Genomic DNA, 27,966 nt, shown 5'->3' on the forward strand with positions numbered 1-27,966 from the left:
ACTAAGTTTAAAAAGGAAAGTTTTCAACTAATACTAATTCTACACTCATTCTAAATGTGGATCCCACAGTCACTGATACTCATTTCACTACATTTTCTCTTATTTGCTCTTATTTTTCCTATCTCTTTTATTTTATCATTATAGATTAAAACCCTTATTATTCACAATCTTATCTATTTTCGATGGACGAATGGAGTAACTAGTAAAAGTTACTACATGTAACAATTTCAAAATCAATAAGTAAGTAATAATAATTCCACCTCTTAAAATCAAACATTCTATATACATACTCTTACGAATCAGAAGCTAAAGACAAACACAAGATTCAAAACTCATAAAAAAAACAATACCAAAAAAAATTATGAGCATTGAAAGGTTAATTAGAACACACATCCTACGCCATCACCCGATTCTGATTTGATGATATCCCGACCTCAAATCAATTTTGCACGACACTCGTTTCTCGATGCAAATTCGACAAATCAAGCCTATAACCACCACATCCTCTCCTACAACTATCTCATTTGACAAAAAAGAAGTAGAAGAAATCCAATCAAATGAGGCCAATTCATCATTGATCACTACCAACTCTTTAACAAAACCACACCACTAACCGCAACCAATCCCACAAAATACCCCACCCCAAAAGGGATACGAACACCACACCAAAAACTCACACCACCTTCCTCATCCTCCCCCGCCGCCGGCCTAAAACCAATTCCGCCGCCGCAGCTCCTATTCACCACCTCTCCGCACAGCTTCGGATTCCCTTCAAACGCGCCAAATCCAAACGTCTCAAACTGCCCCCCCTTCGGAATCTCCCCTTCCAGATCATTATCCGCAACACTAAACGCCGAAAGGAAATGCAGCTTCGTCAATGACTCCGGAATCTCCCCCGTCAGCTCGTTTCCCGACATGTCGAGTTTCTCCAAATTCATTAGTTTTGATACTGAGTCCGGAATCCCTCCGCTCAAGTTGTTGTTGCTGAGGTCCAGAATGTGGAGGAGCCTCAGCTCCCCGATCTCGGGCGGGATGATCCCGGTGAGGCTGTTGTTCCCGAGCTTCACCCCGCGGGGGAGGTTGAAGAGACGGTTGTATTGCAGCTTGTCGAATAGGAATGGCAGCGCGAGGTGGCTCAAATCCGTGCTGGTGTTGTCGGATATTAGAGCGGGAAGCTGAGTTATTTTGTGCGGTATTTCTCCGGTTAATGAGTTTTGTGTTAAGTTGAGTACGTATAAGCTGTCCATTGTCCCTATCCATTCCGGGATTGGGCCGTGGATTTTGTTGAATGAGAGGTTCAGAACTTTGAGCTTTTTTAATTTTGAGATCCAGAATGGGATTTGGCCGTTTAGTTTGCATCCTCCTAAGGTGAGGATTTGGAGATTCTTGAACGTGTCGGGGTGGAGAAGGTCGTTGTCGTCTGGCACTATTTCATCGTGGAAGCATCGGGAGAGGAAGAGGACTGCGAGGTTGTGGCAGTGTTTGAGCGTGGTCAGGGCGCCGGCCGCGTTGGAGAGGAGGTTGTCGGAGAGGGAGAGGTGTGTGAGGTTTTTTAAAGAGGCCATGCATGGAGGGACTTCTCCGGTGAGCTCGTTGTAGGCGAGGCGGATCGCTGTGAGGGACTTGATTAAGCAGAGGGTGTCCGGGATGGTGCCGGTGAAGGTGTTGTTTCCGAGGTCTAGGGCATGTAGGCGTTGGAGTTTGGAGAAGTCGAGCGCGGAGATTTGGCCGTTGAGGAGGTTGTTGCGGAGGAGGAGAGTGGTGAGGTTGATGGAATTTGTTAGAGATGGTGGGAATGTGCCGTTGAGGTTGTTGGAGTGGAGTTGGAGTTGCTCGAGTCTCGAAAGCATCCCTATATTTTGAGGTATCGGACCGGTTAGTTCGTTGACATGGAGTTCTAAGATAACGAGGTTGGAGAGGTTGGCAATGGCGTCGTTGATTGGCCCGGAGAGTTGGTTGTTAGGTAGGGAGAGTTCTTGCAGACTCGTCAGGGTGTAAAGGTCGCGTGACAGTGGACCCGAGAGGGAGTTGGAGCCTCCTCTGAGGACTTGAAGGTTTGAGCATTGGGTGATGGAAGGAGATATAGGGCCAGTGAATTGATTCGCGGAGAAATCCAAGATTTTGATGGATTGGGAGACGTTGCAGATAGACGAAGGGTTGGGGCCGGTGAAGGCGTTGTTGCTGATGTTGAAGATGGCCAAATTAGATGGTCGAAGGAGCATGAGTGAGGGATTGAGCGAGCCATTGAAGCGGTTGCTTGAGAGGTCTACCGTGTGGGTGGTGGTGGGGAGGGTGCGGTTGAGTGGGCCGGTGAGGGCGTTGAAGCTCAAGTCGAGTGTGATGAGGCGGGGCGGGAGGGAGGGGAGGAGGCCGGAGAGGTGGTTTTGGGAGAGGTTTATATGGGCTAGGTATGGGAGGTTTGGTAGAGACAGAGAGGCGGCGGTGAGGTTTTTCCCCGGGAGCCAGAGACGCGTGACCCGGCCGTCGGGTGTGCAAGCTATGCCTTCCCAACGGCAGCAGTTGGAGGAGGGAGACCAGTTGAGGTTGAGAGGAGGTGATTGAGAAGAAATGAATGATAGTAAGGAGTTTTGTTCTTGTTTGTCACAACTTAGTACTCTGTTTTGTGTGAGGAGGAATAAATTGAGAGAGAGGGTTAGGAGTAGTATAGGTTTGGCCATTTGATTAATCTCACTTGTGTTCCCTTCATCAATTCTTGTATCATTTATATTCAAGAAGAGAGAGAAAATATATAATCCCTCCGTCCGTGATATGTTGTCCAGTTTTGTCATTTTGATCCGTCTGTGAAAAGTTGTTCACTTTGTTTTTTTTTTCTTTCTTTCTATTTTTGGTAAATAGACATCACTTTCCATTAACTATTACATTCTACTATAAAACTAATATATAAATGTAGCAACTTCATTCAACTAAAATTTTCAATTCATTCATTTTTACATTTCTTAAAACTTGTGTTAAGTCAAATTTGGACAATATTTCATGGACGGAGGGAGTAGTACTATTGGAGTTGAATATGATAGACTAGGGTAGGGTAGGATAGGGTCAAAGTTGAAAATCATGATTCCTTAGTGGAGAGGGAAATGGGATAGGTAGGTCCATCCATATAGATATAGATTTGGATAAATCCATTTTTTGTGAACTCTACTATGTATAATGTATCATTGCAAATGCCAAATATTAATATCAAGCGTAGAATGTAGACTTTATATTCATACTAAAGAAAAGAAAAATTGGGCATTTGTTTGATGGAAGGCTTGGTCCATACAATATGAAAAACAAACTCCAAGTTCTGACCCCACAAGTTCTGTTTTCTGGATCCGTCACTGTCACTGTGTAAACGTACAATTATATTGTATCTAGATAGCTATAAGTCGGAACATCTTACCAACTCCCATGTAGATCAACTTAAGAATTCTTATTTTTAAATCCGTCACTATTTAGGCGTGCAATTATATTATATCTAAGTCGCGATAAGCCGTGCATCTTACCTAACTCACATGTCGACCAAGCATAGGGATTCATGTGAATTTTCATAAATGTGAATTAGGATGGAAGAGTCACGAGACGAGACGTTTATTTGTCATGTGAGAGTGATTTAAGGTAGAGATGAACTTTATTAGTTTTGGGTTTACATTCCAAGTTGCGATAAGTATGATGATTAATTTTTGCTTTGTGAATATTGAGATTCCTTTCAACTTATTGTTTGGCAATTGGCATAATTGAGTCAACTTGACTTGGAATACACATTTTCAAAATTACGAAGACTTCAACTTGAAAATCTACACCAACTACTACTAATTAATCCATTAAAATGATTCATCATTCCACTAGTTGTTTATCCTCATAAACAAGGAGAAATTTACAAATATATGAATTTTATTAAAAATTATTCTTTTTGTCCACTATAGTTGAGTCGTATTCTTTGTTTAAATTTCTCGTCACTATTTAGGAGTCCAATTTTTCAAAATATAAGGGACTTTGTATTTCAAACTAGGATAGAGATAAAACATACATATATATATTTCATCGGGTGTAACATCTACGAGACCCATTATTCGACGTCAAACCTCACAACGACACCAAATCCGAACTCAAATTTCACACACTCTACAACAAGCCTCGTTGCAATTTAATTTAGCACAAACAATTTATTGGTTCAATATCTCAATATAGCTCAGTAAACAGACAAAGAATGACACTATTCATAGTAATAGAAAATGATGGAAATAGCGAGTCCTCTTCAAGAAATGGGCAAGAACTGCACCAACAGAACAGGCTCGAACACAAGCTTAGTTCTTCACGGTTGTCACGTGTCTTAGAAGCATGGAGACAATGTCATGAGAAATTCTTGAAGCCTCTGCTTTCAGGTGATCGATCCTTGCATCAGTTTCTTGCTCAAGGCGCTTCACATTGGCACCCGAGTCTCCACTGCTCTGTAAAACGCATGAAAAAGTTCAATCTCATGCGATTAGAGACTCTAGAGCTCGGACCAGATGGCCGATTGCAAGAGTTTGCTCTGTCATAGAAGAACTCAGAATAGGATATAAACTGATTAAGCAGGAACGATCTGACAAAAACATGCTTCTTGAAATGAATAAGATGAGGAAAAAACAAGTGCGTTGAAAATATCGTCTTGGAGCATAGGACGACGTAAATTAGACATGTTAAAATAACAGGCAAATAATTCAATAGAGTTCCCATCAAACTACCCTATAAATCCTCACCTCCTCAACCTTATTCTGAAAGTCCGCCTCCATTTGATAACGGAATTCAGCAATTTCTTTCTCGGCCTCTTCTTTTGCCTGCTTCAGTCTAGCTTGTTTTGCTGCACACGAAGCCGGGTTATGTTCAAATCACTCGTTCCAAGCTTAAGTAGTGTATCTTTCACACACTAATACAAATTGCTAACTATACATATATGACACATTTTTAATGTAGGAACTTATAAGTTACTTTCTTCCAACTAAACTCTAGGTTGTAATGCATATCCGCCAAACACCAAAGATCAACTTTCAGCACTCGGCACAACCAGAAAGAGCTCGAAAGTTGAAACTAGATTCACTAACCAATATCCAGAATTTATAAGACAGCAGAGTCAGACTGCTTGAGCAATACTACTTCGACAAAAAGGGTAATGAGTTCTCACCAGTTCTAGCAGTATTCACAATGTGCTGAGCTTCTTGCTCTGCAGATAACAAGAGCTGAATTCCGTTCTGGCTACTGCTGGCCATATTCACAGAACTTCAAGAAAGGCTGCAATGACAAAGAGAAGCACGTTAATGCATATCGAGTACCACTAGAAAAAGCAACACAAAATCTCAAAATCCACCATGTTAATATTTGCTTCCAACATCAACAGGAATATCATACTCTATACAACTACAAGGTCCGCTACCACTAGGAAGAAGCAACACAAAAACTCAAAATCCGACATGGTAACATTCGCTTCCAACATCGACAAAAATATGATAACACTCTATACAACTACAAGGTCCGCTACCACCAGGAAGAAGCAACACTAAAACTCAAAGTCCGACACGGTAACATTTTCTTCCGACATCGACAAGAACATGGTACTCTACACAACTACAAGGTCCGTGCGTGTTTACATAATTCATCACCAAGCTAACCTACATTATAGACTTTGATAAATCCTCTTTAAGCTCAGACTACCAACAAATTCAACTGCTAAGAAGAGCTATTAATCCCATCCCCACCTCGTCAATAAGTAATTTCCACCACCCAATCCGGATTGAATTGCCATCTTATACAGGAATTGGAAATTTCCAATGCAATCTTATCCTAGTTAGCATTTTCTAGCTCACCACAAAGCTCAGATCATAAACCCTAGATGTGATCCAACACGAGATTCTAGATTCCACCAGTTTTTTCCACCCGTTTACATTTGAATTTTAAGAGAAACAAATTCAATTATCAATCCATGAATTTGGTGAATCAAGTTAGACAGCAACGATCGTAAATGTACTATTTCAATAACAAAAAAGGACTGGATCCGATCCTAGAATAAAAATTGAGAATATACTAGTTATATGGAGAATCTAACTTTCTAAAGTAAGTATATACCTGCGTAAGGAAGATCGTCGTCGAAGATAGTAAGCTGAAGCAGCAAAAACTGATGAATTATTGCAACGATTGATAGAGAATGAAAGTGGAGAAACAAAGAAATTTTGAGTTCCAAGTGTAGAAAGAGTTTTGAAGAACGTGGGAGCTTGACCTACCGAAGAAAAATATATCTCTAAATATTTTCTTTTTTATTTTATTTGAATGGCAAAAATGTTGGAAAAATTATGAAGTAATTTCGTCTAGCAAATTCATGTGTGGCATCCTCGAGACTGAGTAACAGGATACCGTCTATTCATATAAAAACGATATCATTTGATTGAAAAATATCAATAGTATATTTTGTGTTGACAACCGATCTTATTTACCATGAGATAATTGAGAATATTACTTGCAAAACTTCATGGTTTTCTCATTTTTAAATTCACATAGTATAGACCAACATTTAACCGAACTTCGTGATTTTTTCAGCAATTTATCGGTCAATTGCCATTATTACCCCTAAGTTTGTAGATTATTTTAGAAAAACATTCATAAACTTACTGTAAAATAACAATTTTATTAAAGTGAAAAAAAAAACTTCCTCCTAGTAAAGTAGCAATTTGATGATTAATAAATTCAAGTAAATTAGTGCAATTAAAATCTTAAAACAAACCCTCAAATTAAACCCAATGAATTTTCTCATACAAATTTAAATGAATCAAATGTTTTTCTGGTCTTTTACACTTCATAGTCTGTAGATTTCATCAACCAAATATGAAGTACAATGATGAACTAAAATCAAAGCAAAAACATGATCTAAATTAAATGACATTTGAAATGGGAGATTAATTCTGAACAAACTATTTTTTGCAGCAAAACTGGTGGATAACACATCCATGAGAGCATCATCAATTCATCTTAAACAGCTAGAACAACGACTATCCTCGAACGAAAGCTTCCAAATGGAGCAGCATCCGAAACTATTCCCGGGTCGCCTCAAGTTTTCTTTTTTCAACTTTGTGTTTTACCATTGTGTCATAAGCATATCCAGCAGTATGTGTTGTCACCCCAGTAAGCAATTTACCGGTTTTGAAGGGCCTCGATCGCCTTCTTCCACTGCGCTGCTCGTTGCTTTGCATCATCAAAGCACATGACCTTCTTCGGCTGTATCAAGATACAATTTTTTTCATTACATAAGGATGTATTCATGCTATTATGCCAAGTCTCAGCATTATAAAAGAAGAAGCGAGACTAACTGTGCAAATCTTGAAATTCGAAGGGCTTATAACTTGAACGTTCAGCTCGGCAGGATTGTCTGACCATATGATGTTTCCTCGGACCTCCAGTTTAGCTGGGTCGACATAGATCAATTTAGGTTTATTCGTAAGGATGAGCTGCACCTTCTTGCTAGATAACTTCTGCAGTTTCTTGACCATCGAGATCATAAGAACTGACTCGCCCGGCTCCAGAAATTGTTGCCTGTCAAACAAACAAAAAAATCAACAAAGAACAAAAGATGCAATCTGTTTCCGAATTGAGCTGAACGTTCTAGATAAATTGTCATGCAACGGATTTACATGTAGAGTAACATGAATAGCACTCGTTGTGAAACATCACGTGATCCATATACGAAGCAAAATGATCCAAAGGTCTCAAATTTTTTAAACAAAAAAAACAACTCTAAGGACTAACCATTTTGAGTCAAATGAATCGATTGAAGCAAGTCTATTGATGCTACCGGTATCAGAGGCAGAAGCAACTGCGGCACTTCCATCACTTGTTTTCACCGAACCATCTCCAACGTGTGTGGGATTCCACGAAGAATCGTGATCTTCACATCCAGGAGACTGAGCCTGGACAATGTTTTCGAAATTTTCAACAAGGCAGCAAGAGTTTTTGAAATTTCACATGTTTCTTGAAACCTCGATTTTCAAGGAAAAGAACTCTATAGAATACGAAACGAAATAGAAAGGATATTACCGCTGGGTCTAAAGCTAGTTGAGGTGGGTTCACATCCCTCAAATTTATCCAATCAACACCCTTAAAAAAGGGATGGCTTTTCAGAGCTAGATAACCATTGGGTCCCGCCCCCAGCCTCTGACTCGGGTCAATATCCTGCACCGGAAAACACACCAGTAAACAAATGAGAGACGGAGATTCTCTGCTAAAAATGTAAATGGTTAGACGAGGCAAACATCATATGAATCAGCGTGCAGATGAGCATCGATCCTTTTATACTAGCACGTGGAATATTTTCGTGAAACCATCAGAAACCGATATTAAGTCCATATATAGAGCTGTCTAGTTCACATATTAAGCGAAAATGAATGATTCTGATGCGAATTTGCAAAAGAAAAGTTGAAAAGTAGGTATGAAACAGAGAGGAAACAAATAGCAATGAGGTTTAGTATTTCTTGCCAATAATTTATCTATCAGATCCCGAGCTGCTTCCGAAAAGTAATTTGGAAATCTGATGTCTCTGGCAATAATTCTTTGGAAAATAAGCCATTCACTGGCATCCTTGAAAGGAGACGTCCCCGAAAGCATTTGGTATAACGTACATCCAAAGGCCCACAGATCATTCCTGGTCGTACGCATTTCAAATGAGCACCGAGTCATGACTGATGAAAAGAATAATACAAGTTCGAACACAACAAGAAGAGAAAAAAACTCGATAAATAACCCAACTTCATACCCAAAAGTTGCCGGAGAGGAATTTAAAACTTCCGGAGGTACATAGGCGGCTGTCCCCACGAAGGTACATGCTTTATCATCTGAATACATTAAAAAGCATAAACAATTATCATTTCGAATTCGCCTGATCTTTGTAGGCAGTACAATAATATCACAGACTGACCCGATGCTGCATTTGGAAGGACAGTTATCTGGCTGCCTTGCATAGGCTTTACGCTACCAAAATCTGCGACTTTGATGTGGCCGTCTTCAGTGAGCAGCAGATTCTCCGGCTGCCATCTATAAACTATTAGCATTGCTAAGTATAACAAGATAACATTTTTGAAGGAGACAAAATACCTTAATATCTCGATGTATCAAGCCCATACTGTGGATATATTTGAGAGCATCCACCACTTCAGCTGCATAGAAACGAGCATCTTCCTCCGATAGACGGCCTTTCTGCATTCCAACCAATGAAGATACTTCAGCAGGAGAAATCGCTAGGAAAGACCGATGCTTTTCTGAAAAATCTACTTACCCTCGTAATTTGATCAAAAAGTTCTCCCCCTTCACAAGATTCAAGTGCCATGTCTTGAGAATATAATCAAAACAGGAACATCAATTTACCGTCGTGAACCAAGAAAATAAAGGGAATGTATGGCAATGTCACAAGTAATACTCACAGAGCGAGAAATTGTCTTGAAATGTGAAAAACAATCGCACTACACCGGGATGATCTAACTGGTCCAAAACAATGCGCTCCAATTTTACATAAGCCGTTTTGTTTTCTTTCGTGATGAACTTTTTATCCATGATCTTCATAGCATAGATCTTTCCTGTGTCTTTCTTCTTGGCTCTGACAACCTGTCGACGATAAAGCATATGAGAAATACGCATCGCCTGCATTACACATATAAAGACTAATACTTTCCCCTTTTTACCATAATCGGAAAGTTGGGATGATACTCAAGCGGGAAGAAATCGAGTTTGATAGCTTAAATCTAAGAAGAAACGAACGACTAGAAGCTTTACTAAATTGCGTGAAAAGGTTCTACAAATACAATAACCGACCGATGAAAAGGGAAACAAGCATCAAATTCTCGATGTCCATAGCACACTAACCAGAAACATACTTCAACTAAAGCCAGAAACATACACCATAATATCTGTAAATAGAGTTTTCAGGAAGATTTAACATCTCATCCATCGATTTTTAATCATCTGATTATTCTAAATTTGCAGCATTCAAAAGAACTCAGTGACTCAACAACCAGTGTTCAAAAATTCCAAGCTCTCATTATCAGAAATGGAAGCATTGATTATATTGTAGTCTTGTGCTCTAACTGAGAAGAAACAACAGCACAAAACGGTTGGATATTGCGAAATTCCAAAGCACCTTCAAAGAACAGGCACTCAAAGGAATCAAGAAAAGAGGCAAGGAATAGCAAGAAACATCAAACTCAATGGAATCAATATCAATTCAAACAATGCATCAAAACAACATGAATCCACACAATCAAGAAATGAAAAAGAGAGGAAAAAGCAAAGAAGAATAGACCTTTGAATAGGAACCAACACCATAAATCTTGTAGTCTTGTGCTATAACTGAAAGAAACATTATAAACAGAAACAACACAAAAAGGTTCGATATTGCGAAATTCCATAGCACCTTCTGCTCCTCTCAATACAAAGAACACGCACTCAAAGGGGAATCAAGAAAAAAAAGGCAAGAAACATCAATTTCAATGGAATCAATATCAATTCAAACATTGCATCAAATCAACACATGAATCCACACAATCAGCAGCGACATACACAGAAAAGCAAAAAATTGGAAAAAAAAAATAACACAGAAATGAAAAGGGGGAAGAATAAACCTTCGAATAGGAACCAACACCATAAATCTTGCCCAATTCAAAATCTTGAATGCTGAAATTCTCCTGTGGAGCTCTGAATGAAAAAACCTTAGATCTCTGAGAATCATCATTCCCACCATCATTGTTGGAAGAAGAACTGCTGCTCTCAATCCTCAGCTTCGAATCAAATTCCTTCTCCATTGTTGGATTAACTGTTGCCAACATAATTTTCCCCCAAAACTACATGCAAAACAACACAAAACACCTAATTCCCCTTTAAAAAAGCAATCTTTCTCTCTCTAGAGACAAAAGAATGAAATCTTGAGACAAGAGCAGGATGTATTTTTCAATCAAAGTGAAGACCGTTGAATAGCAGAGAAACAACCTGAAGAAACTACCCATCAAACATCAGATTAGATTCTCCACAAATATTCCCTCTTTTCTCTGTTTCAGACAGCAATCTGATAAAGCCACCATTTCAAATGAGACCCCAGAAAAGCAAATGATTCCTTACACAAATTTGTGATTGAATACATATACAATTGCAATTCCCCCCTTTTTATTCTTTGGTTTTTGTATGCAAGTATGAAAATGTGATGTCTGAAAAAGGTATGAACTTTGTGAATCTTTCGAGGCCTTGTAAGGGCCATCCACAATAGGAATAGCCCAGCAATAGCCCAGCCATAGCACAGTCACTGCCACATCATCAGCACTAAAAATCCTCCTGCCACATCATAAATAGCCCAGCCATAGTCTAGCCACATCATAAATAGCCCAGCCACATCAATAGTCATATCACTAATAACAATTATATAAAATGACATAATTAACAATCACACAATATACGAAATTTAATTTACGAGACATATACGGGAAAAGTTTAATAATACTATTAAAATTTAAAAAAGTTAAAACAAGTGGTGCGAATGAAAATGACGAGTAAAGCGCGTATATATAGTGTTTCGGAAAAAAAAAATTAATTTTCGCGCTGGGCGGTGCGCTGGGCGATCCGGGAGCTGCAATAGCGCCGAAAGGACCGCCCAGCCGACCGCCCAGCGCCACGCCACCGCCCAGCGCTGCGCGGTTTCTCTCTCCAGTCAGCGGCTGGGCGGCTGCAATAGACCGCCCAGCGAACCGCCCAGCGCCGGCGCTCGGCTGGGCGGTCGCTGGGCGGTTATTGTGGATGGTCTAAAGGAAAAGCTTCGGATTAGGATGAATGGAAAACTACATGAAAATGAAAAAAAATATATAAAAACAAATCAAAATCATTGGCAGATGAAGCATCCTAATTCTTGAACCATTGTAAATTTTTATTAAAACATTATATGATTCCATTATTTTAGGAGAAACGTTTTTCTACATCTTTTTATGAAAAAGTAAATAAAGTTTTGCATTTCATTTCCATTTCATTGGAAGATGTTGCACGATTATAATATGAATAATATTCTCTTTTTTACTAACTCATAAATGTGTGTATTTTTACTATATTTAGCACTGAATTAGTTTTTAGTTTCTTTGTAGAATTAAATTAACCACGTGTTTTTAATGTCAAGTATCAATTTTAATGGAAATTAAAAGAAAAAAAAACTTCCTTTATAAAGCATTTCAAGAAAATTCTTCCTTTAATCAATGATAATGGAAAATGTGTCGATAATTTAATTTAATTTAATTTTTTTATTATTTTCAGGATTGTCAGTTTACTTTATCAATTTCTAAAAATTAAAAAGTCTGAGTGTTGAGTGTTGAGATTCAATCAAATGCATATTAGTACAAAAATTAATAATAAAGGAAATTAATTTTAAAAAGATTTCATTCGGCCTACTGTATTACTACTTATTATGCTAAAATTAGTGTTGTCATTAAACTCATGGATCTCTTTCCAACTTCGTGTTGAACACCCAATTTTTTAAAATTCTCGTCCCATCATTATATAAACCTTTTTAAATACTATTCTAAATGATTTTATTGTGTGAATTAAATTACTTCAATAAGTTATACAATAAAATAAAATTCATTGGATAGTAAATGCAACAAGAATTAAAGTGTTTTATAGTCAGACTCAAAAGTACAACCACTTCTTACAACGCATATAATATAACCACAATAATATAATTACACTATTAATAATGTTTCAAAACTATTTTGTGAAAATTTAACAATCAATTGTTGCACTTTTTTAATGAAAAAGATAGTATAATTTCAGGGGTGTGATCAATTGCTAACTAATTTTTTAATCATTAACTACAATTAATTTAAGTCCATAGTATTTCCAGTGATCTAGTGGTCAATAAATTGTCATGTTTAATTTCCTTTTATTATTATTTAAATTTAAATAAATTAGAAGAATGGTCAGATTTAGAGTTTTGGATAAAATATCAATATAGTATATAAAAAATATCAACGTGATTCCTTAAATATGTCAACACAATTTTGTATTAACCTTGTATACATATTATATTAATATATTTTGATACTTACATTTACATTTATCTGATAAGTGAAAATATGAAAATTTTAAAAAAAATTCAAATTTTGACACCGGAACATATGCAAGTGACATCTTGTTAGAATCCTTATAAAATTATCTTTAATGTGATATATTTTGTGTAGAAAAATAATATAAATTGAGATAGTTAAAATTATTTAAAGTTTTAGGATATTTTTTAATTGTTGGTTAAACCTTAACTTTTTGTTAATTTACATAAATACCTCTAATTGACATTCTTTCTGCATCGTATTGATAGTCGTGGATAAATGATCTTGTACATTGATTCAGTGATCTAATGCTTATCATTTAGTTGTAGCTAGCAATTTAAGAGGAAGTTAGCAATATAACAGACCCTAAAACTTTTTCAAGTGTTGAGGCCATCTATTTACTTTTAGTAATAAATAAACAAAACTTATTAAAAATCATGTCAGAACAAATTCGAACCTGAAACCTTGAGTTATAGGCATAACCACAAGATAAGGTAGAAAGAAATAAGAAACAACAAGACAATGAAACATATAGGCCTAACAAGTAAAAGTACCTAAAAATTATGTTTATAGATAAAAAAAATAACTCATCTATGCTAAATTGCTAATGTATCCTCATCAAGAATGGGGACCTATATATGTCAAATGGGAAAAACAATTTTACTCAAATAATTGTGCTAAGAAATGGTCCATATTAGAAGATAGCAATTGGACACATCCAATAAATTAAAACATGTACATAATATAGGGATGGCCATAGACACTCCTTTACAATCAAACTATAAGCCAAAATATTATTCAAATGACAAATATGACTGCCCATGTCACTCTTCTACATTCATCATCTATTACTATTTCATCAAATTATATCAATCAAACTCATCCAAACCAATATATATACAAACAAAATGTACAGAAACCTGTAGACTATAAACAATTAACAAGAAATACATTGTGCTCAGAAAAAGAAAGAGAAAAAAGAAACAAAAAAAATCAAACAAAATGCAAAACAAATTAGTAATCCCCAACTATACTATACTATACATCCCACCCATCCTTCCTTCTTCTAAATTTAGACTTTCTGTGACTTAAACTCCCATAAATACCAGAAAACTCCTTCAAACACTTGCTCCTAACTCCATAATGTGCTTGTGTGTTCCTACTAATCGCCACGCCGGAGAATTTCGACGTGTCGATCGCCCACGCGGGCCTAACGTACTCCACCGTGATGCCGCCCTTGCTTGCGTTCGCGTACAAGTAGTTCATCAGCACGTCCTCGCAGTTGAATAGCTCGTCGACCAAGGCTCTCCCGGCCTCGGCCTCCTCGCTCCAATACCTCCTGAACGCGGCCCGGCCGTCGAGGAATGCGGCCCCCGTGAGGATCATGTTGTACCCGCCGTGCTTACGCGCGTGCTTCTCGCCTCGGTACCTCGACCCGACGAGGCGCGGGTAGAACCCGACGATACAGGCAGGATTCTTACGCCAGATTTTGAACCCGCGCTCGACGTCGTCGCACGTCATCATGATGTCGTCGTCGAGCTCGAGGACCGCCCGGGTCTTGATGAGGGGATCCGGCTTGAACCGGTTGTTGAGCGAGTTTCGATTCTCGACCCTTACCCGAACCGGTACGGCCGAGTCGAAGTCGCCCGGTCGGGGCGGGGTTCCTTTGTTCCACACCACGACGATCTCTCTCACCGACGCGCATCTCGAGTAGTGCTTGACGTACATTTTTAGATTCCATAGCCGAGCGTCGTAGGTCATCGTGAGAAGCGTGAACTGAGAGTAGTGCCCTTCCACCGGGTACGGCTCCTGCGCGCCGCTCCCTCCGTACATACACCGAACTCCAGTGCACACTAATACCGCGGCCATCAAGACTGTTGAAACCACGACGAGAGTTCCGGTCCACGTGTTCGGCCCTATCCTAGTTCGAAGAGCAGAGCATCCTCTGTTCAGGCGGCTGCAGAAGAGCCGTAGCTTGGAGGAGAAAAAACTCGATCTCTCCAAAGCCAAGAAAGCGTCGCTCCTCTTCCCGATATCGTGGGGGCACCAACCCAACGGCACGACGCACTTCACAGCTCCGAGAAGCATTCCAACGAGCACGGTCAGCATAGCGACCGCCATAACCGAAGCAAAACCGAGAATAAAGCGACGAACAGAGTCCCCTGAGGGAACTCTGTCTCCGTCTTGAACTGCAATCCACTTACCCGAGCTGAGCTGTTGCGCGTCAAGGTGATGGTTGCGGCCGCCATTCCACGAATTCCGTCCCTTAACCGGCTCGTTGACACCCAAGGGAACCTCAACTTCTTTGAACTCCAGAGTTGTTAGAACTGTTACATTGAATACACGTATCCGGTGCCCGTACGTCTCACCACAGTCTTGACCTACTCGGTAGAGGTTTCCATTATACATGAAAGGCCTCCCCCCATTCCGAGCCCCCACACTCTTGTCCGTGTTGTATATCGGGTTTTTCTTGTGAGGTCTCCACGGACCCAGAGGCGAGATGCTATACCAGATCTCCAGCTGCCCGTTTTTTCTCACGCCAATGCCACTGTGATCGGAACCAAAAAGCCAGTACTTCCCCTCATGAAGAATCATAAACGAATCCACAAGCGGCTTTTTCATGACGACCCTCTCCAACGTCCACTTCAGAGGGAACTTGGTTGCGCGATAGAGACGGAGATCCCCTTTCGCACTGCCCTCGGGCATCATATATATCTGCACAAAACATTACAGTGAGTGATTTGTTCAAGAAAGGCGAAAAAGAAAGTGCTTAACGACTCGAGCTCTTACATTCCTATTGTACTCGAACACATATGGATATGAGAGATGCCAATCCTCATCGAGGGCGATCCCTAACTGCTCCCACGTCGCTCCCTTATCTACACTTCGTGCAACACCGATGTCTCCTTGCATTGTTATCGAATTTTTCGTTTCGAAGAACAGGTAAAGAACATCGCCCTGGATCATGTGATCAAACATTAGATGAACTGGAAATCGAAAGTGAATACTGCCTCGACCGAAATCAAGACAAGTAGATAAATCATAACTCTATTTCACTGTCATAAACATCAAACACACACACACCATACAAAAACATGAGAAAAGCATGAATCTTTTCTTGTAACTTATCAAAGACTAACAAAATTTTCTTAAGAAGAAAGTGTATCTTTGATTCTTTTCCTCCTTTCCACAAACTAACTTAATTCTAATCTCACTTTTTTTTATCTTAGTCTAAGATAACTTATCTAATCTTGACCTAAACCATGCTATCAAACAAAGCCTTACAATAGTATTATCAGATTACTTCTCAAGTAAGCCTTGATCAAATTTTGATAAATCCAATCAATCTAATTCCAAATCTCTACAGAAGGCTCAAATACAAAAAGGGAAAGAATATAGTCCATTCTGTTCGAATTTATTTCATTCCCAGTTAGCCAGTGAGGATTCAAATCTACTTTGTTTGCCAAATTTCTTTGCTTAAACTAAAAGAGGGACACTTCTGATCCAATTTACAACTCAACCCCACTTGCTATAATCTGATAAAGTTGTAAACTTTATCATCAGATTCCAATAGTATAATGCAATTAACAGTAAAAAGATGCAAATAGAGAGAGAGAGAGAGAGAGAGAGAGAGAGAGAGAGAGGGAGAGGGAGTTACATGTTGAAAGAGAAAAGGGTCAGCAACAAAATTACTGGGGAAACCAGAATGAGAAAGGGAGGCACAAGTGACAACGGGATTAGCCACAGGCCAAGCTGCACTCTTCTCCTTCCAAATATTCTTCTGCCAACAAAATAATTTTCATAATCTTCAGTTAAACATCAATCTTGAATGTATATATAGATATACAGAGAGATGATTGCATCATATATTCCACAGATCATTTGAAACTGAGAAATTATCTCACTAAAATCAATAAATTCAGAAAAAGAATCATGCCTAATATTTCATCTACACCCAAAAACATGACCAAGATGATCAAAACTCCACCACCACAAAAACCAAGAAAGAGTTCAACATAGTTACAAAAACAGTTTCAATGATCCAACAACATGCATATGATGAAAAAAATAATTTTAAAAACCAAAATAAACAATTGATTGAGGAAATTCACTAGAACAAGGAAAGCATCATACCTAAAGAAGTATTTAATCTACACCCAAAAACATGACCAGGATGCTCAAAACTCCACCACAAAAACCAAGAAACACTTACAACAAGCATATAATGAAGAAAAAAAAATCTTGAAAAGAAAAATAATGACTAAAATTATGCCTACATAAATATTTAATCTACACAGATTTGAAGGTGTGAATAAACCAATAAACAAATTATGTCCCCTAATAAAAAAACACAACCAAGAAACGCTTCAACAAAATCACAAAAATCAATTCCAATGATCCAACAACATACACAAAATAAAATATAAAAAAAATCTTGAAAACAAAAAAATAAAATAAAAAGAAAAGAAACATACTTCTTCAATGGGTTTAAGAGAAAAGGGAGAATCTCCATAGTAAACTCCAATAGCCCACGAGCCCTCATTGTCCTCTTCGCAGCCGTGCGCCGCCCCGCTCACGTTAGCCGCCACCATGAACCTCGCATAGAGCCCCCCAATCGACCCCAAAACGACAAACGAAAACAAGAAAAACGCAAAAGTTGACGACGCGCCGCCGCCGCAACTCTCTCTACTCCCATTCTTACTCCCTCCGCCGCCGATTTGGCTCGAGCCCATCACCCAAAACAGTCAAGAAAACGATAAAAATCGAATCTTTACTGCAAAAGATAGGAAATTGGAGAAGCCCATTTGCATGAACTCCCGAAGCTGCACAGCTTTTGCATATTTCACCTCAAAGAAATGATTTTGGAGAAAAAAGGCTTTTTAATTTTAATTCTATGTGAGAGAGTGGTTTTTGGGATTGGGATTTAATGCGGATTTCTTGTTTTTGTTTCGATTAAAGTTATGAAATTTTACACAAGCACAGGAAAGGTGACAAGAAAACCGCATATATAGAGAAAGACAACACACACATTAGTGTGTGATTTTCATTAGAAAGTCAGATGGACAAAAAAAGAGTATGTGTATTTTGAAAGATAATTTGGGTTTTTGCTTTTTTTTGGCAAAAGGGGATTTCTCAGTCGGTTTGAGGTAATATTGAATTCGATTTCTACAACACGAGTTGAGTTTTATTTTGACACCTCAAAGTTGAGGTGTTGTGACCAAGAAAAGCACAAGAAATTTGTTTTTGACCTATTGTATTTTAAAATATTATTGATCCTTAAAGATATGTATTGATTTCGTTGCTATTTTTTGTGTTTGTATATTATTTTTCTTCTAAAATGATTTTGAATAGAATTTTTATTTTATATTTTGTTATTTATGTTGTAGTTTAGGCTTCTATTTTATGTTCACTAATATTTAGTTTTCAGTATTTTTGTATAAAAATTTATTAAGCGACAGTTCTCAACATTTTCCCAAAAATTATTGTGTTTGTGATTGATTATAAGTTAAAGGTTTTTGGCAATACAACTTTTGTTAAAATTCTATTTTGTGCTAATACTCTTCTCTTCTTCTAGAAAATCTTCATTAAGCTGTTTTAACTCTTTCTTTCTTTATTTGTTTACTTGGAAGGATTCTATGTGGGATATATCCAAGTTTTAAAGTATGAAAATAAATACTAGTAGTACTATGATAAATGTGAGATCTATGTATAATATTGTAATAAAGTACTACTATTGGTGTGAATTTTATTAACTTAATAGGATTAGAGCTGGCAAAAAACAGGCTCGACTGGTAAAGGTTTACCTTATAAATAGCTTTTAATTTGACTTTATATTATTACCAATTTATATTGAATAAGTTTGAATATAGTGTGTATTTTGATGGTATACTCAACGAATTTCTTAGGGTAGCCAATTTTTTCCCTTACGGCTAAGTATAATTAGATTTGAAAATAAATAATACTCCTATATACGTGTAACTTGTAACACTCTTTATGTTAATAATGTTCATTATGTTTTACATTAAATATTTGAAAGCATCATTCATCACAGTGTACATATTTATTACGACCATGTGTGTATTTTATTGAGTAGATGCTGTTTAGTATGTTAGGTAGGAAAAAAATGTAGTATATTTAGGGAAGAGATAAAAAAATTGACATTTTCTTTTAATTGAATATTTTAATTATGTGATGAATAGTAGTATAAAACGTAGTAAAAAGAAAATGTCAAAGATGTCCATGGTCTAGCTAGTGCTCTAATTAATTAATTAATTACAGTACTAACTACGTTTCTCATGCTATATTTTGGGGCTAATATATTAGGTTTGGTTGAAATGATAGAGAATTATCACCCTATAAGCTTGCATTTTCCACATTGTATTCAATGGTATTTATGCTATACAATAGTGACATTTGATTATTATCTTTGTATGGTAGTCTTTGTTGGCAATGAATGGCGGATGAGAAGAATGTAAATGAAATTAAATCCAAACCAGAAGTTTGGGTCTGCGACAATTCGAGAAGTTGAATTTAAAAGAATTTTTTTTAACCTTTATGTCCGATTGTGAAATCGGTCGATCCTTGACTCGGCTTTCACTTGAACCTATCATCGGATAGTTTTATTATGAAACAATGAACTAAATATATTCAGGAATATAAGACTACTTTTAAATTTTCTGGAAATTCTTTTAGGGAAAATATAATCTACAATTTTTTTAAGTCTAACTAATATTCTAATATCAACCAGACCTGTTTTTTTTAATTTTCTTATTATTTTAAAAGAAGGACATAGACTTTTGTGATACATACACTAAATGTAGATGTAATATGACTGTCTCGGTTGATATTATCACCCAAAACCAACTTAAATCACTTTAATTAACATTAATTTCGTAGCCCCCAATGCGGCGCCTGCTCACTAATTTATGTTACCAATGTCTCATAAATTCAAGTAAATAATCCACAAGGATAAATAATCAGTCACAAATAAAAAAATAGGAGTATTATTTAACTATTCATTTTTAGGGATAATGCTTATTAATATAGGAACTTCAATACTTAATAATTACTACATTATACTACTATATAAGTGGGAACTATATATATTCATTTTTTGGTAATGATTGATAAATGTGGACCAACTTCTCACTTGAGATGTCGTCTAAAGTTACAATTTTTAAATTTGATTAATCAAAATAATAAATTTTTATGATCGAAATAGAAAAAGTTGCAATGTACCATAATTGACCCATTCTTCTCCCCACTTTAGATAATATAAAAGTGGATAAATCCCACCATTATTATGTCGTTATAAGACAAAGTTAGTACTACTTCTTTTACCCTAATTAAAATGATTATTTCAATGGTTAAAAAATATTTAACTGTGCCACACTTATATCCCTAAGATTTAAAGATAAAGATCGATGAGGTTGGTGGCTAACATTGGGAATATATGATGTATTTTTGCTTTTATTTTCTTGCGTTCACCAATTATTTTTCTTTTTTAGTGGTTTTGAATGAAACGTTTAGTTTTATCTATATATTGATTAAGTAAAATATTTTCTTTTATTGTTTTTGTTCATATCTATTATGTTACTCGACAATTTCTGACTTTGAGCATTTCTCTTTGTATAAATGAAACAATCAACATAATTAGTGGATATAGTCATAAAGCTCTATCATGACAAAGAAAGATAGAAAATGGAAAATAAAGAAAAAATGCAAAGAAAAGAGTGTAAAAAGTAGTTACTCCATTAACTATGATATTTATGTTAATCCATTCAAAAGAAAATGTCAATTTCCCACCTTGCAAGATTTTGATTATATTAATAAACTCACACAGATTATGTAAACCAATGTTTTAAAAACCGGATCGGCAAACGAACCGGGTCATTACTGGTTCAACCGGTTCACTGGTTGAATCATTGGTTGAACCGGAATACTGTTTATATATTTATTTATTTATTTAGTAGTAAATAATAAAATTTAATTAAATGTTTTATCAATAAATATTATAGTATTATACATTTAATAGTATTATTATAGAAAACAAGTCTTGTACTAGTATATTAGAATATTTAATGACGTTAAGTTTAAACACAATAATAAATTATAATACACAATATTAAAAACTAGTATTAAACTCTATGTATAATTATAAACTCCTATATTATAAAACATTAGTGATTGTAAAAGTATAATTAAAATATAAGAAATATATTATAATTAACAATTTCTTAAAAGAATATATAAAATTAAAATAAATTATCTTAAAAGAATATAAAATTAAAAAGAATATATTTTTAGTGAATGATAGAATTTTATTAATTTTTTATCAACAAATATAATTAAATATATAAATTATACTAGTAGTAAGTTATTGTAAATAAAAAATATAATATTTATGTATAAAAATAAATAAGTTCATAGTATTATTTTCAAAAAGTGATGCGGCAAAATAATATTATACACAAAGATATATGAATAAACATAAATTAAAAACATATATTTAGTAAATACTCCTAGTATATAATCAAATAGTAGTAAACTTTTAATATAATTAATCACATATTCTTAATGTACATATATACATATTAAACACGAATTATTAGTTTATATAGATAAAATATTTCGTGTATAACATATGAAAATAACTTCTGTTCATATTACTATCAAGAAGTCCATGTGGTGTAGTGGTAGAATTATTGGAAAGTTCACCGAGAGGTCTTGAGTTTGACCCCTATCAAGGCCAAAATTTTAGAATAAAATTTTGAAAAGCATTTGAACCGGTTTCCGGTTCCCGGCCAGACCGGTCCGGCCGGTCGGTTTCGGCGGTTCATGGCGGTTGAACATGTCACTGGTTTTATAGTGCTAACCGGACCGGACCACCTACCGGTTCGCGGTTGAACCGGTCGAACCGGCCGGTCCGGTCCGGTTTTTAAAACATTGATGTAAACCAACTCCAAATATTTCTTGCTTTCCAATCAACTTACAAGAGAATAGATTCCTACTTAGAGAAAAATAATGGTTTATTACTTGAGGCTTTTTAATGTTCTTGAAAGCATTGATACTCCATGTATATTGGTCAAATAAAAGAGCCCCATTAGCAATAATTTAATTATAAAGGTTAGGAAGAATCTTTGGAGCAAATCCCTTTTGTTGTGGCCATTGTTGACTAATTAAGTTTAGAAGAGGAAAAACCATGGTGGATATTTGGATCTTGGATTAGAATTTGAAAGAATATAAATTCGAATTGATCTGAAAATTCGAAATTGAAATCCAATTCTTAACTAAATCTGAGCTGAACCAAAAAATCCAAAATTTTTTGTAACAATAAGTAAAATCTAAAAGCAAAGTTTAACTAGTATTAAAGTATCATATTAGAAAAATATAAATAAAGTTATATATATTAATTATAATTTGAATTTTCAATTCTTTTCGATTGAATAAAAAAATCAAAATTTAAAGAAAAAAAACTTATATGACCCATAAAGCCAAAAATCCAAACCAAATTTAATATATTGTTCTATTATTCGGATTTAGAGTTTTTTCGCCCTCTTTGAAAAACTAATGTTCATGAATTTCTTAAAAGACAATAATGGTCCCTATTTAATATCTAAATGCACCACTTATCTTACCATTCATGGATTCTGTGTTTATTATTAATATTAAAGCTTATTCAAGTAATCAGGAGTATTAAATTAGTGTGAGATTAACCATCCCAAAATTTCATCACTACCTTATTGGGCCAGTTTTCAACTCAAAAAATAGTTCATCATCTGTAAGACCCAATTAATATTTTTTATTAACAAAAAAACTGAACATACAGATATTTTTTTTAAATAATAATGTTCAATCCTAGTGCCCAAATTATTAACTAAAAACCAAAAATTAAATAAAGAGTTATAGCAAAGAAAACAGTGAAAAAAAAACAGTTGTGGTAATGGTAAAAAAAGTGAGATAAAAAAGCTAAGTAGAGCAAAAATCAAGCTTTTGCACATAGCAAAAAGATAGCACAGCTATCATTCATCTAACATAACTCAGTATTTCTGTGTGTAAGCTGCTGCATTTGTCTCATAAATTAAACTAAGCTGGATTATCTATCTAAGTTGCCAAAATTTCAATTTCTACAACAGTAAAGGGATTGAGCATGAAGAAAGAGCATACAACACCATGTGGCTGTAGCTTTCAAGAAGCCGGCACCTTCCGCGCAAATCGTTGCAGAGACTTGGGCAATTGATTCTCCTCTTCTACTCTCTTTCTCTTCTTCTTCACCTTCTCATCTTGTTTCTCCAAGAAAGGTTTCTTGGCTCTCATTATGGCTTCTTGCTTCTTCTTAGTCACCTTACTAGGTTTGCTCCGACCTTTCGTTTTCTTCTTGAGTTTAGTCTTCTTCGCATCTTCTATAGCAGCTTCCTTCTGTGCTTCTATATCCTGCTTAGTGGGCCCTTCTTTCTTTGTAGCAGGCTTCACCGAACCAATTTTGGATGGGTCCAGCATGATGGTCTCTGGGGGCAGTTTGTCGAGAAGGGACCGCACTTCCTTCTCGTTTCTTTGCTTACGTGTCTCAAAGGGGTTCGCCACCCAAGTGTCGAAGTTGGGTTCCCCAGATCCAGGAATCAATATGGAAGACCAACCCTGTGAATGCCCAATGGCGAGAACGTCTTCGTAAGGTCTAAACTGTACTTTCCTTATTTGGTATCCTTTAGCTATGGAATGACCCATGTATCGGCTGTACTCTTGAGACCCAGATAAATCTCCGAATACCTGCACAAAGGATCCGCCGGTGGCAGCTGCGAGCAGACCTTTCTGACTGAATTGCATAGACTTGGTGGTGCCTGGTAATGTTTGGAGAACCTCAAACTTTCTCAAATCCCACAGTTTTATTTTCCTCTCCATCCCGGCTGTTGCCATGAGATGTCCGTTTGAGTGGAATGCCATAGCTGTGACGGGACCTTGATGACACAGCATCTTGACGAGTGGAGCAGCACTGGTAGGCTTCCACATGCTCACTGTGCCACCAGAATGACCGACGCCAATAACATTATTGTAGGGATTAACCTCCATTGTATCAGTGCGACCCAGACCAGTTCGGTAATTGCCAATCATCTCCCCTGTTGTGATATCTTGGTAATGAAGCTGGCCGAGTTTATTGATGGAGGTCAACAGGAAATGCTTATTCAGAAACTGTAATTTCGTTACAGCACCATGCTCCTGAAAAACAGAGAAATATGATCAGTTGTAAACAATCAAAAGAATAATCTCCCAAGCTCCTTGTTGTGAAAAATTGGATCTATTAAACATATGGCCAATGTTAACTTCATCTAGTGTTGAAAGTCATGAACCATGATCCATTCAACCAGCATAAAAACCAGTTTTTCCACTCTCGATCCTGCATTTTTGTTCTAAATGGCTGCCCACTAAGTAAAATCATATGCAGCCTAGTTTAAAACGCTAAAAGATTAGCAACTGTGTAATTAGCAAGAGATTAGATTGCTAACCTTGAGGCAGTGCATTTCAGTTCCATTGTCGCTATACATGTATACATACCTGCCACACATAAGTGCACCATATTCAGATATATTGCTAAAAAAATCTCTTATATCATTTGGAATTTAAGAAGTTCCAAATATATTAATGTAAACCATTCGTCCTCAAGAAAAAGCTTTTCATTTCACTGCACAACCAAATCATTTCTCATGTAAAGAAAATGACAAGAGGGACTTACTTCTTCTGAGCAGCAGCGAAAAGCTTCTGATTATGCAAAAATACCACATCACGAACAGTCTCCCTAACCTGAAAAGACTTGCACAGCTTAATATCCCACTTTCAACAAAATTCAAAATAGCCTTTAGAACAACTACGTACTTAGAACAAATATAAGATATATACATCTGTGCATACATGTACATATATGTGCTTGTGTATGCTTGAGGAAAAATAAAAGAGAAGCATCGCATAAGGCACCATATGATGAAAAATATATTTTGGCTGATTACAACGAAACCACCTTATTGTAATCCAAAAGCGAATATAATTCTAGAAAAATCTGACATAAACATGAAGTAGTGAAGTATAAGTTTCGTTGTACCTGAAATTCTTTAATGAGGTCCATATTTTTCATGTCCAGAAGGGCCATATGACCCTTTTTCCCAGCCGCTATCATATATCGACCACTCAAGGAGAAATCCAGAGTGTAGGGGCCAAGATCTGCAAATAGATATAACTTGAGAATCGAGAAAAGGTGATGGAGTCATGAAGCAACAACATATATCCTCTGCTTCCAGAAGCAGGGTAAAAGAACATGTGAAAATTATAGGAAAGCAACATCTACACAGGTACATGTTTGCCATTAATCATATAACTATCCAGTTTCTAAGCCAATAAACAAATATGAAGCGTAATCTATCCAATTAAGAACATATAACTATTTCAATACCACTCTGCATTTGGAAAATATATTAATTTCTGCAAGCCCCATTTCATATCATCAATCAATCAATATTCGAGTCGTCCAACTATGATACATCAAGAGTTTTTCATATGGTATGGCACTAAGTTGCTAATGCAGTCAGACTCACTTTATATAGCACATCATATCCAAGAATAACTATCATCTTACTTCATCAGAAAAATATGCAATTTCACTTATAAATGAGATCCGAACCTGGCAAGACAATATCGAATTGTTTCCTCAAACTCAAGATATCTACTTCAGCAGCTATTGCGTCCTGCTTAATCCTCCATGTTTTCTCTATACCCTCCACTTCGAGATAGCCTCCTTCACTCGGCATAAGCCACTACACAAACACCAAAAAGAATTAATCTCTTCTCAATGCTGAAAGTTCACTAATAGCTCAATGTTACTGAAAACAAAAAAATTAAGAATAGTATCTGAAGCAAATCAAGGAGTCACCTTCTCAGCCTGAGCAGCAGCTTGGGCAGACTTCCCATACAACTCTTCCCTCACAGCTAGCTGACCCTTCAATTTCTTATCTTGTAGTTCCTGCAACAAGCAACAAACACAATTATCAAAACATCCAAACAAAAACCTCAAATCACAGCTGTAAATGTAAAAAACAATTTACCCCCAAATCAGCAGCTTCCCCTCGCAGATATTTCTTAACTGACATCTTCTCTTCTTCAGTCTACCAATCCAAATCAACCTCAAACAATCAATTTACAGTAAAATAATAGAAATTGGAGAGATTTCCAACATTAAGCTTTACTTCACCTGCTCCACGGCAGGTAAGGGCTTTGTTTTCTGCACTTTTGCCACCTTCACCACCATCTTGTTCACCGCGGTAAATTACTGCTGCAGTCCAATTTGTTCAGAAAAACTATAACAAAGGAAGCGAGCGAACAGCGGCGGGGAGAGATAACAATGACGGCGCGAGTTCGGGCACACGGCGGTAGAGAGAAGAAGGAGGGAGGCGACTCTGTTTAGAGAGAGAGGCTTGAGTCTGGGTCATATTGTGTGTTTGGGTTGGGCCTTTGTTAAGTGTTTGGGCCGAGAACTCAAGATTCATATAATTATTTTGAGCTGAAGTTTTTAATTTATTGGGCCGAAGGGAATCCTTTTGGGCTGAAGTGTTTATCCGTTGTGTAGTGTTATTTGGTGTTTTATTTTACCAACCCTTTTCTAATCTCTTCTTCATTATCTCTACTTTAATCGGTATCCAAGCCACTTGGCCTAGCGGAAAAGGATGCTTAGATACCGCGTCCCTCCTGGAGGTCACAAGTTCGACCCCTGGGATGCCCAACTTGGGGATTAATTTCCTCTTGGGGATGTCAGTTTACTAGCCATTACCCATGTTTGGGCCTGGCAGACGCTTCACCTTCTAACCTTTCGGTCGGGGGTCCGAGTCATCTTGGTGGGTGGTTCCAAAACCACCGGTTTCGAACCGGCGATTTTATCGGTTTTTCATGGTTTTGAACCGCCAGTTTCGGCTCAGTTTCACGGTTTTTCGACGATTTTTCGCGGTTCTGGTTTGGAATCGCCCGGAACCAACGGTTCCGGCACAGTTTCGGTTCGTGAATTTTTGAACATGAACCAAACCACGTTCTAAAATCAACGGTTTTGATTCGGGTAAATTCTCACGGTTCCGGTTTAGAACCGTAACCGCCGATTACGATTTCGCGATTAACTGCCGGAACCGTACACCTTGGGCACCTCTATCCTTAATTTTGTAATGTCGTGACAATATCAAAAAATAAAGCTGAATGATACTTCGTCTTTTTATTCTCTTAGATCTTAGTCTATGGATGCACTAGTTTTTGATATTCTTTCATTTTTTCATTTTTTGTCTATACGCTAATAAATGTCTCATTTTACTTATTTATTTTTGGTAAATTGACTTCACCTTCCATTAACTTTATTATGTAAGTAAATATAAGTTCAATAACTTTTTCTATTCATTTTTGTTTATAAAATCAAACAATTTATTAAATCTGAACGGATCAGCTAATTTATGTGTATTTAATTGTCTCCGCAGCATAGAGATTTTACAAAAATGATATTATTGAAATCAGTTTTTTTTAGTTTCAATTCCCAAATCTAGAAAAAGTAATAACTTCAAATTCCTACTCCCAAGTTGATGATACAAATTGAGCTAATTTCTAAAATCTCATAACGAAAATAGAGCGGCCCCTCCCTAAACAAAACAATTGGGCATCTATTTAATTGAAAAATCAGCATACCGTTGCTTGCAGGATGCGGCAATCATAGGATGGTCGGGGTCGGCGTCGGCGAGATGGGAGGTCAGGGCAATTACATTTTGTGATTTATTCATACACATATTTACTTTAAAGACGCTGTTTGATCATAATTTGCTTTAATATATATTGTGTCAGTGTGATACGACCCTACGTCGTATCCCGT

General features: G+C 36.7%; 5 protein-coding genes across 7 annotated transcripts; all 5 read right to left on the reverse strand.

Annotated features, from left to right (window-relative positions):
• Positions 1–225: 225 nt before the first annotated feature.
• Positions 226–2,697, reverse strand: LOC121762343 (receptor-like protein 2). The gene has a single exon (XM_042158191.1). The coding sequence runs from the start codon at positions 2,676–2,678 to the stop codon at positions 582–584; it is 2,097 nt and encodes a 698-aa protein (XP_042014125.1). The 5' UTR covers positions 2,679–2,697; the 3' UTR covers positions 226–581.
• A 1,314-nt stretch (positions 2,698–4,011) lies between these two features.
• On the reverse strand, positions 4,012–6,286 carry LOC121760163 (V-type proton ATPase subunit G 1-like). Its single transcript, XM_042155787.1, has 4 exons — positions 6,100–6,286; positions 5,162–5,268; positions 4,740–4,840; positions 4,012–4,448 (listed from the first exon to the last, which is right to left on the reverse strand). The coding sequence occupies exons 2-4, from the start codon at positions 5,244–5,246 to the stop codon at positions 4,305–4,307; spliced, it is 330 nt and encodes a 109-aa protein (XP_042011721.1). The 5' UTR covers positions 5,247–5,268; positions 6,100–6,286; the 3' UTR covers positions 4,012–4,304.
• Positions 6,287–6,758: 472 nt separating this feature from the next.
• Positions 6,759–11,222, reverse strand: LOC121762906 (3-phosphoinositide-dependent protein kinase 2-like). Of its 3 annotated transcripts, XM_042158931.1 has the most exons (12): positions 10,996–11,222; positions 10,632–10,850; positions 9,438–9,618; positions 9,293–9,345; positions 9,112–9,213; positions 8,936–9,044; positions 8,774–8,852; positions 8,497–8,662; positions 8,059–8,193; positions 7,771–7,931; positions 7,335–7,557; positions 6,759–7,242 (listed from the first exon to the last, which is right to left on the reverse strand). In XM_042158931.1, exons 2-12 carry the CDS (start codon positions 10,833–10,835, stop codon positions 7,159–7,161), a joined length of 1,497 nt encoding a protein of 498 aa, XP_042014865.1. In that variant the 5' UTR covers positions 10,836–10,850; positions 10,996–11,222; the 3' UTR covers positions 6,759–7,158. The 3 variants fall into 3 exon arrangements, with proteins under 3 accessions (XP_042014865.1, XP_042014863.1, XP_042014866.1); XM_042158929.1 differs by having other exon boundaries at positions 10,632–11,222; XM_042158932.1 differs by lacking the exons at positions 10,632–10,850; positions 10,996–11,222 and adding an exon at positions 10,313–10,553.
• A 2,742-nt stretch (positions 11,223–13,964) lies between these two features.
• LOC121760037 (glucosamine inositolphosphorylceramide transferase 1-like) lies at positions 13,965–18,215 on the reverse strand. Its single transcript, XM_042155640.1, has 4 exons — positions 17,561–18,215; positions 16,744–16,866; positions 15,876–16,043; positions 13,965–15,800 (listed from the first exon to the last, which is right to left on the reverse strand). The coding sequence occupies exons 1-4, from the start codon at positions 17,816–17,818 to the stop codon at positions 14,124–14,126; spliced, it is 2,226 nt and encodes a 741-aa protein (XP_042011574.1). The 5' UTR covers positions 17,819–18,215; the 3' UTR covers positions 13,965–14,123.
• A 4,844-nt stretch (positions 18,216–23,059) lies between these two features.
• On the reverse strand, positions 23,060–26,519 carry LOC121762356 (probable U3 small nucleolar RNA-associated protein 7). The gene is made up of 8 exons (XM_042158213.1): positions 26,320–26,519; positions 26,174–26,233; positions 26,002–26,091; positions 25,753–25,885; positions 25,177–25,295; positions 24,814–24,881; positions 24,587–24,635; positions 23,060–24,299 (listed from the first exon to the last, which is right to left on the reverse strand). The coding sequence occupies exons 1-8, from the start codon at positions 26,374–26,376 to the stop codon at positions 23,274–23,276; spliced, it is 1,602 nt and encodes a 533-aa protein (XP_042014147.1). The 5' UTR covers positions 26,377–26,519; the 3' UTR covers positions 23,060–23,273.
• Between the last annotated feature and the right edge of the window lie 1,447 nt (positions 26,520–27,966).

Source organism: Salvia splendens, chromosome 13, assembly GCF_004379255.2.
Source record: "Salvia splendens isolate huo1 chromosome 13, SspV2, whole genome shotgun sequence".
Taxonomy (NCBI): Eukaryota; Viridiplantae; Streptophyta; class Magnoliopsida; order Lamiales; family Lamiaceae; genus Salvia; species Salvia splendens.